Source organism: Maniola hyperantus, chromosome 23 (assembly GCF_902806685.2).
Source record: "Maniola hyperantus chromosome 23, iAphHyp1.2, whole genome shotgun sequence".
NCBI classification, from domain to species: domain Eukaryota; kingdom Metazoa; phylum Arthropoda; class Insecta; order Lepidoptera; family Nymphalidae; genus Maniola; species Maniola hyperantus.
The window spans coordinates 5,672,186-5,684,993 of NC_048558.1; the positions used below are offsets into that span (position 1 = coordinate 5,672,186).

Genomic DNA, 12,808 nt, shown 5'->3' on the forward strand with positions numbered 1-12,808 from the left:
CACCTACCGAGTACAGTGGCGAGTCAGTGTCCTCGGCCGAGTATTCGGTTGGTGTGCTATTTCGCAGCAATTACTCAGGCACAGCACTGTCTCGGCCGAGTGACATTTCTGTCTCGCTTCACTACTCGGTAGGTGTAATCTGCTTATAATGGTACGATTACACCTACCGAGTAGTGAAGCGAGACAGTAAAATGTCACTAGGCCGAGACAGTGTTGTGGTGGCCGTTTATACGTATTTCACTCACTCGTGGCACTAGTTAGTGTTTATACCAACCGAGTACTCGGCCGAGGACACTGACTCGCCACTGTACTCGTTAGGTGTAATCTTACCATAAGCTCTCTTTTTCTTACCTGGTGACCTCTGTTCGGGCGGGTGCCTGGGTGAGGTGGCATGCAGTGCGTTGCGGCTGCCCTGTTGGAATGACACGGACATGCCGCTGTCCAGTGAACCCACTGACCCTCGTCTTTGGAGACGTTCCGCTGCCATAGCCACTGGGGACAAACACCGCTAATTTAAAAACATGGCCTAAATGGGTGAAAAGGTGCGGTGGAGAAAAATTGGAAAAAAGAGGAAACTTGGAAAAAAAGAAAAATCACATTACCACAGTTCTCGACGTTAGGGAACGTCCAACAAAACGTCGAGGCTTCGAAGTCACTGTCAGGCGTCAAATGTTAGTTAGTACATTTGACGCAGGTAAAATAGCCCTATTTTTCTTTGATTTCACATCAACGTAAAACGTCTTAGTTATGGTCGTGTAAAAAATGCGTATTTTGGAGTAACTTCGCGATTTTTTTATATCAAAATTTTTGTAAAATAAAAAACAAATATTGTAGTTTTTTAGGCCAAAACTTGATTTTTTGAACATCTGAAGTGTGTCTCAACAGCGCTTTTGGGACGCATATCGCCTTAAGTATGTTTTACATAAAAGGTGTCAACTTACCAGGATCGTTGATATCGACGAGCGAGTTGCTGAGCACGTTTCGTTTGATGATGCTGGTAGGTGGTGGATTCTGTGACAGACGCAAAGGCGCGGTGGGCGCCGGACACGAGGGCGGCGGTGGTACCACTACGCTATAAAAGAGAGTGCCGAAGTCAGTAACAAAACGTTTGCGAACACAAACTGGGCAAATAAAATTAATTGTGACATTTTTACTGCTCAATTTCACGAAGTCGCGGGCATCAGCTAGTTATCATTAAGAAGGTAGCGGGAAGTGGGTGGTGGCGCGCTCTTGGGAAGGCCTATGTCCAACAGTGGACGCAAGCAGGCTGATTGATTGATTATCTTTAAAGCTTTAAGTAAAAATTAAATACATACCCGTGCACATGTACATGGTCCATGCACTGTTGGTGATCAATTTCAACATCCGCTACCCCACTGTCCCGATTTTCCATTACTGTAACAAAAAAATGTTAATGAGTGCATATTGTCAATGATAAAAATAATCAATTAAGGTGACGCGGGACGCTCGACCGAAATTGGCAGCGCACGTGGGTAACATGTTTGCTTTTCACTTGACATTGTATGAGAAAGTTGAGAGGCACGATGATTTTCACCGAAATCAAACGCGCGAAAAGGGTTTAGGAAAAGTATTTTTGAGGAAAAACTGCTAAATTTATGTTTGCAAAGTAAAGTTATTTCAACTAATGAATAAATAAACTACGTCTAATGATAAATTGTTTTAGAATTTTCATATCCTTAATCTTATTTATTTACGCCCAAAGTTGTCATTAATTTAGTGTTAAAATAGGAATCTTTTGAGCCTCGTAACTTTAAAATCAATATTTTTTTTAATGTTTTATATATCAATAAACCTAGATAATGACGAGATAAATCGATATAATTCTTAGATTTGTGCGTACAATACCGAATATTGTTGTAATTTCCCTCCTACGTTTGTATGAAGAAAGTACCGAACTGAGTCCCCTTAAGCGTAAAATTAATAATTTGCTTGCAGTAAAGATCACAAGCTGTGATAGCTTAGTGGAGGAGGTCCGCCTTCTAATCGGAGGTCGGGGGTTCGTTCTCGGGCACGCACCTCTAACTTTTCGGAGTTATGTGCGTTTTAAGTAATTAAATATCACTTGTTTCAACGGTGAAGGAAAACATCGTGAGGAAGCCTGCATGCCTGAGAGTTCTCAAAGGTGTGTGAAGTCTACCAATCCGTACATGGCCAGCGTGGTAGACTATGGCCAAAACCCTTCTCACTCTGAGAGGAGAACCGTGCTCTGTAGTGAGCTGGCGATGGGTTGATTATGATAAAAGATCACAAACTTATCGAGGTTCTACATAAGTGAATTTTTCAATTCTGTAGAACAGTGTTATGATTATGTATTTTTGTATTGAATGTCTCCCTTATTTTGTAAATAAGACTTTTATTTTTATTTTTATAATCGGCCCCACTATTAGTTGTTTAATTTTTTTTTATGTATAGTTTAGTCTTTTGTTTATATTTTTATATTATTAAAGTAGTTTTTTCATATTGTATCGCCCTAGTTGTATGTAGTAAGCTGTGGATAGTGTTGTGGATTTCATATTTGTCAATTTTGTTAGATTTAAGTCGTACCTAGTTTTAACTTTTAATATGTAATTGTTTACTGTCCCAAATAAAATAAAATAAAATAAGATAAAAAGGTGTTATTCACCATTCCTGGCAGCGTTGTTAGTACTCCTCCCCTTGCCCCTGTTGAGTTCGGCCTCAATCCGCATGGCTTCCATCTCATCCATCTCCGCAACACTCTCGCGCAGGTCCTCTGCAAACTTGCAGCGATCATGTTCGTTTCGCGCGTTAAACGTCGCCAGTCTGCGCCCGTCCACGCGTCGCGATAGACGAATGCCGAACGGGTAATCTAAAAAAATTAAACACGAAAATCAATTTAAATTTATGCCTAATGGCATCCTGAACTGCGCGAATAATCTAATATATAAAATTATAAATAATATCAATCCCGGCTGTACTCACGTGTCTCGTCGACGTTAGCCCGACTAGTTTCGAACCCATCCGGGGTCCTTTTTCAACTTTTTTTGAAAAAGGACCCCGGATGGGTTCGAAACTAGTCGGGCTAACGTCTACGAGACAAGTGAGTCCAGCCGGGATAGATATAATTTATAATGGAAATCACTCACGGTAGTTTAAATGCTAAAATATATAAAAATTAATGTTTGTATGTGTGTTCGTTCGTTCTTACCTAACCTACACGTTCGATCAACGTTCATGATTGCGGTGAAACAATGTTTTGTTGGGAATTGCGGTAAGGTTTATAAAATAAAGCCTGACCAGAAAAATAAAATACCATCGCCATATTGCAGAAAATCCGTAGAACTAATTTACACGAGACCGTAATATACTTAGTGACAGCGGCGGATTAAATGTCGAGAGCGCCCTAGGCAAGCATCTCATGGGCACCCCTTTAGCAGCCATATATTAAAAAAAATTCTAACGAACTTCGAAATAACGATGAATCGTGTAAGCAAATAAATATAGTCTGCGACAGGTTGAATTGGCAATCAAAGTATGAGGCGGGGGGACGCTGCGCCCTGTTGACATTTTGCTATATTAGGTAAAGAAGAGGCGGTCACTCCAAGATTTTGCGTAAAAACGAAGAAATCTGAAGCGCAGACTCGCTAATCCAACTCTACATGATCACGCGCGCCCCTTCGTAATCTCGCGCCCCTAGGCACGTGCCTAGTTTGCCTTAGGGATAATCCGCCTCTGCTTAGTGACCATAGATCATTTACTAGTGGCGGCTCCAAAGCAATTTTTTTATATTTCTGCCCCCTGATTGTGTAAGAAAAACTTATTCATCGTTATCATAGTCGACAGCAAATTCTGCTCTTTTATTGGTTGATTCGCTGTTCACATTTTTCACAGCCAATCAAGGGGCAGAATTTGCTACCGATTGCGAATACGTTTTCCTTAGACAATTCTGACTGGTCAGGCTTCAATATCATTTTCGAAACTTCTAAACTATTATGATTTTGTTTTCCACCGTGACCGGTAATAAATTTGAGGTAATGCGTAGTATCGATTTTTAGGAACTTTGGGCCTAAAAATCAGTCGTCCGCGATGCGTCAATTTTTTTCCCCAGTACGCCGCTTTTTGCTTAGGTTATTTGCCAGTTATTTTGAATGACAAAAAGCCATTCCACTGAATGAAATGAATAATATTAGAAATATATAATAAGGCTTCCTTTTATTTTGACACCTAAGGAAAAAAGAATGAAGCTAAGAAAGTACAATACATACGTGGTACAGAGAACAGGTTGACGAGCATGCCGCACAGAGGGAACGACTGTCGGAATGTGTACGTCACTGAAGACTTCTTCTTGCTGAAGATCTTCGTTATCACCAGCAGGTCGTTGAAGAGGAAAACCTAAAGAAAAATAAATACATGACTATTCACAAAATTCAGAAACTAAAATCCAAGTATTCCTCTTCCGAAGTACCACGGACGAAAGAAGTAATGTGCAAGTCCCGCAAATTGCTAATGCGCTGGAACCATGTCTCATTAACATCAAAATTACGTCATTTTGACGTCAGCCGATATAGAAATCGGCTCGAAACTTCAGTCTAGCTAGTCAACTAAAATAGCGGCCACGCGCAGTGCCAGTAGTGTACATCGACCTTTAAAAGGAGATTTGTAGAGCGTTGTGTCATTGAGAACGACAAAACGTCATATAGGTATGAGTGACAGAGACAACGCTCTACAAAGCCGAAATGTCATTCTAAAGGCCGATGTACATTACTTTCTGCCGCGTACTGTACATCTCATCATCAACATGATCAACCCATCGCCGGCTCACTACAGAGCAGGGGTCTCCTCTCAGAGTGAGAAGGGCTTTGGCCATAGTCTACCACGCTGGCCATGTGCGGATTGGTAGACTTCACACACCTTTGAGAACATTATGGAGATCTCTCAGGCATGCAGGTTTCCTCACGATGTTTTCCTTCACCGTTAAAGCGAGTGATATTTAGTTACTTAAAACGCACATAACTCCGAAAAGTTAGAGATGCGTGCCTGGGATCGAGCCCCCGGCCTCTGATTAGAAGGCGGACGTCCTAACCTACTGTACATCTAGTTGGCACTAATATTTTAATTACCTCTCTTTGATGAACGCCCGGCCTTTCCTTCTTATGTATATCTGGTATTTCGTACAAGCGACAGTAGCAGACCAGCCTTCGATGCGGTAAGGCCAAGTGTGGTTTCTTGCCAACGATTGTTGCTTGCACTTTCATCACCTGTGGCACAAATGAAAGTCATTTTATAAACTACTAGCTTATGCCCGCGACTTCGTCCGCGTGGACTACACAAATTTCAAACCCCTATTTCACCCCCTTAGGGGTTGAATTTTCAAAAATCCTTTCTTAGCGGACGCCTACGTCATAACAGCTATCTGCATGCCAAATTTCAGCCAGATCCGTCCAGTAGTTTGAGCTGTGCGTTGATAGATCAGTCAGTCAGTCAGTCAATCAGTCAGTCAGTCAGTCAGTCAGTCAGTCACCTTTCCCTTTTATATATATAGATAACAACCATGGAAGATACTAAAACAAATTATATCTGCGATTTATGGAATGACTGCCTCAAAAAGTTTAAAGTGAATTTCAAATAAATAAATAAATAAATAAAATAAAATAAAAATCTTTTTTATCCAAATAAACTTTTACAAGTACTTTCGAATAGTCGGATGCATCTACCACTGGTTCGGAATGTCTTTCCTACCGAGAAGAACCAGCAAGAAACTCGGCGGTTGCTCTTTTCAAATATTTGATATAGGTACAAGATTATGCCATGTATAAAAAAGTATTTGCAGTCTTGTGCGTTGCTGGAACGAGCTGCAGGTCAAATCCACGCTCTTTTATCATTTAGATAATCTTCAATTCTGTAATATGCTTTTTTCAGGAGCATATTTTTAATAGATTTTTTAAACTTGTGCAAAGGTAAGTCCAAAATAGTTTGCGGGAAAAGAGTGAAGTGAAAATCATTTTATGCATTTTCAGGTCTTTTAGATTGTAACTATTACGTTTTACTAGACTTTTGGAGTTATGTGACTTTTGTACAATTAAATATCGCTAGCTTTAACTGTGAATGAAAACATCGTGAGGAAACCTGCATGCCTGACAGTTCTCCATATTGGTCTCAAAGATGAGCAAATTCTGCCAATTCACACTTGTCCAGTGTGCTGGATTGTAGCCTTAATCCTTTTCATTCTGAGTGGAGACATAATTCACCCTATCGTATATCCCGGCTAGCATGTCTCGGTCGATGTCTCCACAGTCGTCGATACCTCGAAGGTTCCGCACAAAGCCGTCCAGCAGAATCCGCACTTCAGGCTTGAGGCATACTACTAGACATGTACTATTAAAGCAAAATAGTTCTTATTACCTGGGTGACATGGTCGCTTCCCGGTCTGAACTCGCTCGCTTTCACCCTATCGTATATCCCGGCTAGCATGTCTCGGTCGATGTCTCCGCAGTCGTCGATACCTCGAAGGTTCCGCACAAAGTCGTCCAGCGACATCCGCGCTTCAGGCTTCAGGTTCGGCGTGTGGAGGTCCGTGTTCAGCATTATTATTGCGAACGCTAGTACGAATATCTGTAAAAGAAAAATTGAGATTTTAAAAAATCCTGTGGGAAGTTTTGATTTCCCGGTATAAAAAAGCCTATGCCCGTCCCCATGATGCAAGCTATCTCCATACAGTACGCTGCCAAAAGTGATGAACTTCGATCTTTAGAAGGAGACAGCAGATTTGTAGAGCACTGTCTCGGTCGTTGAGACCGACAAAGCGTCATAAGGGTATGAGTGACAGAGACAACGCTCTACAAAGATGAAATGTCATTCTAAAGACCGATGTTCATTACTTTCGGCCGCGTACTGTACAAAATTTAGTCAAAATTAACAGCTAGCAAAGAGGTAAAGACGGACAGACACACTTGCATTTATAATATAAGTGTAGCTTTAATCGTAGTATCTGCCACAAAGCGAAATAAGTTTTACTTCAAACGCGCGTGAAGTACACGCACTAATGTTTGTTATGTTTATTTTATTGTCTTGTTAACCAAAAGTTATAGGTGAAGATTCACCACTTTTGGGGAAGCTTCAGTCGTGATCACCGCCGAAAAGTTGCCGGCCTATCGGTGTTCTACAGGATATATTTCGAGTGTGCTCAGGAGCTGTTCGATCTTGTCCCTCCCTCACGTTTCTACTACCGTACCGCAAGACACCAGGCGAGTTTCAACCCCTACTTATGTCGTCAACATTCCATCTATGCGTACGAAACGCTTTGTGTCATCATTCCTTATACGCATGGCTAGGGTCTGGAATACTCTTCCGAGATCGGTGTTTCTTGCCAATTATAATTCGGGTATCTTTAAAACTAGAGTGAATAGGCATCTTCTAGGCAAACGCGTCCCATCTTAGGCCACATCATCACTTCCCATCAGGTGTGATCGTGGTCAAGCGTGCGCCTATAGTGAATAAAAAAAAAGTACAAAAATCTCATGTGGTGGTTTTGTGTTTAGCATTAAAAATTCCATACCGTATCCTGAGTTCGTAACCGCTGCACAAAGTCAGTATTGCAGACGCAGTATCGTCGCGCGAACGCTTCCACCAGTCTCTCGATCTTCTGCGCCTCGCCCGGCAGCCGGAAGTGGGCTTGGTACCTGCGCAGCGCCACGTCTACCGCCATGCCCGACAGGTCCAACTCGTTGACGAAACATCTGGAAACGTTACAATTCGGTATTTTCCTACTTTTGAATTTGATAAATATTACTACTTTATTATAAACTAGGATAAATATAATGACGTACGCTGAACAAATATTAAAATGCAACAAAGATTTACAAAGTTACATGCGTTTTAATTTTGGAGTGGGAGGGTCTTATATCCCTTTCTCGCAAAACGAAAATTTGTATGAAACCGCACGAAGTATATGGCGTTAGTACGGTGTGACGTCAAATTCTATATCGCTTTCTCTGTCTAATCAGAAATGATTCAATGCTTATAACTTTTTTGTTATTTGATCGATTTAATTAGTTTTTTTAGTTAACGTCATTATTTTTATCCTAGTTTATAATAAACTGATAAAAAAATTGGAGTCAAATACCCAATTCCACGTAAAAACTTGGAACTTGGAACTAAAATGGCCAATTCAGTACTAAGATATTATTTCCGCAGCATAATTTAGAACACTTTAAGCTAACTATGGTACTGATTCTGAGCACAACCTACTTTTAGAGTATTCGCATCCTCTTCTTACTAATGTAATATGAAAAGGACAGATGCAGTTTGACAGTTTTCAATTTAATTTTTAGATGGTAAAACCCGTGATTTTAGCGCACAGTCGCGAGCCTACTGTTTAAATTTGTAGCGTGCACTAAAATTTTGAGTCTTTAAATGTAAAATTTATGTTCTGTTCTTTTTTAGCATTGTTAAAAAGAAAAGGATGCAGATACTCTAAATTTAGTTTAGAGAAAGACGACGGAATCGGTGCCTATAGTTAACTAAAAATCCAACTCACTCTAAAACAGCCATGTTGAACTGACTCTGCAAGTTGCCCAGATATTCCCCAATCATCTGCTTGCTGAGTCCTTTCCTCGTGATGAGGAACCTGGCCACCCCTCGCGGGGAGTTCTCGAGGAAGCCGCGAGAGATCAGGTACGCGATGCCTCGTTCTGGCTTCTTGTTGAACAGATTCAGACCCACCCGGTATTGGCGTTTGCGGACTGTTTCTGATACCTGGAAAGGACGAAAAATAATCTGAATATATAAAAGGAAAAGGTGACTGACTGACTGACTGATCTATCAACGCACAGCTCAAACTACTGGACGGATCGGGCTGAAATTTAGCATGCAGATACCTATTCGTAGGCATCCGCTAAGAAAGGATTTTTGAAAATTCAACCCCTAAGGGGGTGAAATAGGGGTTTGAAATTTGTGTAGTCCACGCGAACGAAGTCGCGAGCATAAGCTAGTACATTAATATTTAACGGTCAATGCTGCTAATCATTTTATACAGAAATTCTAAAAAGTGTTTATCTGACCATAATCGACAGATTGACGGAAAACCTACTAGTGATCGAGCCCTTTAGCCCTTTATTTTAAGGCTCGGAGTTTTTTTTAGAGCTCAACTAACGGGCCTAAAATGGGCCCAGTCGTAAAAAAAAGGCTCGAGCCCTTTTTTGGGCTGAGGCCTTATTTAAAGCTCGAAGACGTGAAGTCCTATTTTAGGCTCGAGGCTTAACCTTTTTTTTCAGAAGCGTCTGTCTGTTTGTCTGTCTGTCCGCCTGTCCGTCTTATCCCTTCAAGCTTTTATTCGACAGAATTTTCAGGGACCGCAATAATTTGTCTTTTAGTATTGACTCCACAAGTTGATCTCTAACGATAATCCTGTCCAAAAAACAGCAACAAGCTTAGAAGACATCTAGGTTTCAAAAGATAATAGGTTAAAAAAACTCACTTTCAAGGGTGGTTGGTGCGTATGCGGATGGTGGTCATGCTGAGGTCGGCAACAAGCAGCGGGTGGGGGGGCTTCGTAATACGGGGGGGGCCTCTTGTCGCTTCCACACTGCGTAACGCTCGCCTTCGTATAGCGTTCCCGAGGCGGTTCTCGAGTGCTGTTGGAATTGCTGATCTGGGATGTGGATGTGGGGTTCCTATAATAACATGAAATATTGGTACTGCTTCTGAACACAAGTAAATTTTAGAGTGTTTGCATCTTTTTCTCACCGATGTAATAAGAAAAGGACAGACCATTTTAATTTAATTAAGAACGGTCCATAAGTAGAAGTTTAAGCTAGAATAATATTACTTATTAGCCCATAGGCTAGATGGTAGTAGAAATAAAGCTGCCATTTTATAATGGTGCTTTATGGTAGAAAAAAAAAAAAACGGTCAAACCTCTTGACTTTAGGTTACAGTCTCGATGATATTTGTAAAGTAGCATTAAAATTTAGTCTTTAGTTTAAATCCATTTTCCGTCCTTTTTTAACAATATTAAAAAGAAAAAGATGCAGATGTACCTACTCTAAATTAGTTTAGAGAATAACATTAGAATCGTCACCATTGTCTAATATTGTGTTATTTTCTTGTACAATGATACGGAACCCTTCGTGTGCAAGTTTGACTCACATTTGGCCGGTTTTTTTAATTTATGGCAAAGTCCAATCGTTAAAACCTTACCGGTGCCCTCGGCTGGTACGGCTGGTGGTAGTGGTGCCGATGTTCTTGACTCGAGGACGAGGAAGAGGATTGCACGGAGGACATCGACCCTCCACGCACTACCGCGCCGCCGCACTCCGCACGCCGCAGCGATACGGGGCTTTCCGCACTGTGGGAAATTGGGGGTTGGTTAATATTTCAGCGTCCAATATTGAAGTACTTACAGTACGCGGCCAATAGTAATGTACATCGGCCTTTAGAATGACATTTCGGCTTTGTAGAGCGTTGTCTCTGTCACTCATATATGACGTTTTGTCGGTCTCAACGACAGAGACAACGCTCTACAAATCTGCTATCTGCTTCTAAAGGTCGATGTACATTACTTTCGGCCGCATACTGTACTTAAAATGTTATATAGCTCAGTATGTCGCTGCAGGCCTTATATTAATTGGGCGTCGTCGTCAACCTATACATGCTTACTGCAGGAAATAGGCAGAGTGAACAAGAGTGAGGGAACTCTCGGTTTGATCCTGAATCGACGATACTATGTCAAATGGTGACGTAAAATCAAAGAAAAATAGGGCTACTTTAGGGCTACCTGCGTGAAATGAACTAGGTTTTATCATTGATATCAATGCAATATGGATTTTAAGGTCGTTACAATAAGGTGTATACTTGAGCGTAATGCTGCTGGTCCGCTTGGGCACTTTGGAGGAAAATCTCCCACCGTTAGCGGTTTGTATCACCGCCACATATCAATGCAACATGAAACCTGACAGTATTGCGGTAAGGTGCATACTTGAGTGTAATGCTGCTGGTTCGTTTGGGCACTTCGGGGGGAAATCGTCTCGCGTTGGCGGCTTGTATGGCTGCAAGTTGCTGCTGCTGTCGCGCGGTGGGTGACGATAATGGTTTACCGCCTGATGATATCAGGTTTCCGTATATGGGTCCTGCAAATAAACGCTATAATAAACGAACGAACGATAGTTAAGTTTAGAGCCTCAATAGCTCAACCGGTAAAGGAGTGGACTGAAAACCGAAAGGTCGACGGTTCAAACCCCGCCCGTTGCACTATTGTCGTACCTACTCCTAGCACAAGCCTGACGCTTAGTTGGAGAGGAAAGGGGAATATTAGTCATTTAACATGGCTAATATTCTTTAAAAAAAAAAAAAAAGTTAATAGATGTCTACGTTTAATCATCTAGACAAATTCACCACATCTGCCAAGACTTTTTGTGTCCACCAAAAAATGTTTTCCCCATATTTCAAAATATATAATGTATAGAATTTTTAATGGAACTGAACAAAAACAAATCACAAGTGTTAATGATTGTTCTATGGCTTAAAATCTATCCGTGTATCTGTGTGTCCACTGCTTTTTTCGCTGCCTTTTTCGGGAGCACGCCATTATACAAGGTCTTCCACCATATCTCATCCAACTTACCGCTAGTTTCTTGTGGTCGTAAATCAAGTAATTACAGCTAGCGCGCACCAAGGTGCGGCGAGTTGCGGTGCGTTATAAAATCCGTATATTTGTATCCGTGTATGAAAATCCGTTGCAAAATTAATTCCGCAGCGTACGCGCTTCTATGTAGTTCTATAGCTCACAAATTTTGCGGGGGAAAAAACGTACGGAAATTTACCGTGGTGCGCGCTAGCTCTTATTATAGTTGCTGTTTTTAATAAGCACATGTTGGATAGCACATGATATGTTTAGTATGTTGAACGTACCTGTGTTGTTTAACAACTGGTGGTTGTGTAGAGATTCATTATGAGACGAGGATGTGGATATATTGGTCACTGATCCACTCACTGAACAACTGCATACCTGCAACGATAAAGATTTTTTAATAGAAATTGAGCCAATGTTAAAAATGGTTTTTTTTAAGAATATTAGCCAAGTTTATTATGCTAACTAATATTGCCTCCAACTAAGCGTAAAGCTTGCGCTAGGAGTAGATAGCACAATAGTGCAACGGGTGGGGTTTGAACCGGCGCGGCGACCTTTCGGATTTCAGTCCGCTCCTTTAACTGTTAAGCTATCAAGGCTCTTAAAATTCTCCCATATGGTTGCACGCAGTGGCGTGCAGGTCATAGAGGCATAAATGCACTGCTTACCCCAGTTGTAATAGCTCAATGCATATTTTTCATTATGACCTGCCAGTAAACAGGTTCCTACCTTACTAATGCATACCCTGGCTTCTAACCTTGTGCACGCCACTGGTTGCACGGGACTGTAAGCATTGGCGAGAGTTGGAGAAGGCCTTTCCCGCAAGGGACTAAGGCTGAAATCTATAGTTTATTAGTCTATTAGTTTTGTATGCTTATGACATACTTATGTCGTAGATATTTTTTATATCCTTATTTTCACGGATTCGGATCGGATAAGTGTGTGATCGCTGTTAGGGTAGAATTTCGTCGGAATTTAGATAAGATTTGAATTACTAGTTACATGAACCCTTTGACTGAATTATTTGAATATTGAAATACTATAAACACATCTGTTCATGAAAAGCGTCTTTTATATTATAAAGGTTGTTTAAACATTGTGCAATGATTAGCAAATATTTAAATATAATTCACTGATTTTCCCAAAAGCTACAGAAAATATATGTACAAACATTATTTTTCATGTTTCCATTACCGCGCCACT

The 12,808-nt window shown here is 41.0% G+C and overlaps 1 protein-coding gene across 1 annotated transcript in view; it reads right to left on the bottom strand.

Moving 5' to 3' along the window:
- The window catches only part of siz (Brefeldin-resistant Arf-GEF family protein schizo), a 216,087-nt gene that overhangs the window by 5,973 nt on the left and 197,306 nt on the right, over positions 1-12,808 (bottom strand). Inside the window, 14 exon segments of the mRNA XM_034981018.2 lie at positions 352-492; positions 942-1,072; positions 1,317-1,395; positions 2,645-2,848; positions 4,245-4,371; positions 5,100-5,237; positions 6,382-6,591; positions 7,535-7,715; positions 8,516-8,733; positions 9,455-9,541; positions 9,543-9,650; positions 10,177-10,324; positions 10,955-11,105; positions 11,887-11,983. Coding sequence (XP_034836909.1) covers positions 352-492; positions 942-1,072; positions 1,317-1,395; positions 2,645-2,848; positions 4,245-4,371; positions 5,100-5,237; positions 6,382-6,591; positions 7,535-7,715; positions 8,516-8,733; positions 9,455-9,541; positions 9,543-9,650; positions 10,177-10,324; positions 10,955-11,105; positions 11,887-11,983 — 2,020 coding nt within the window.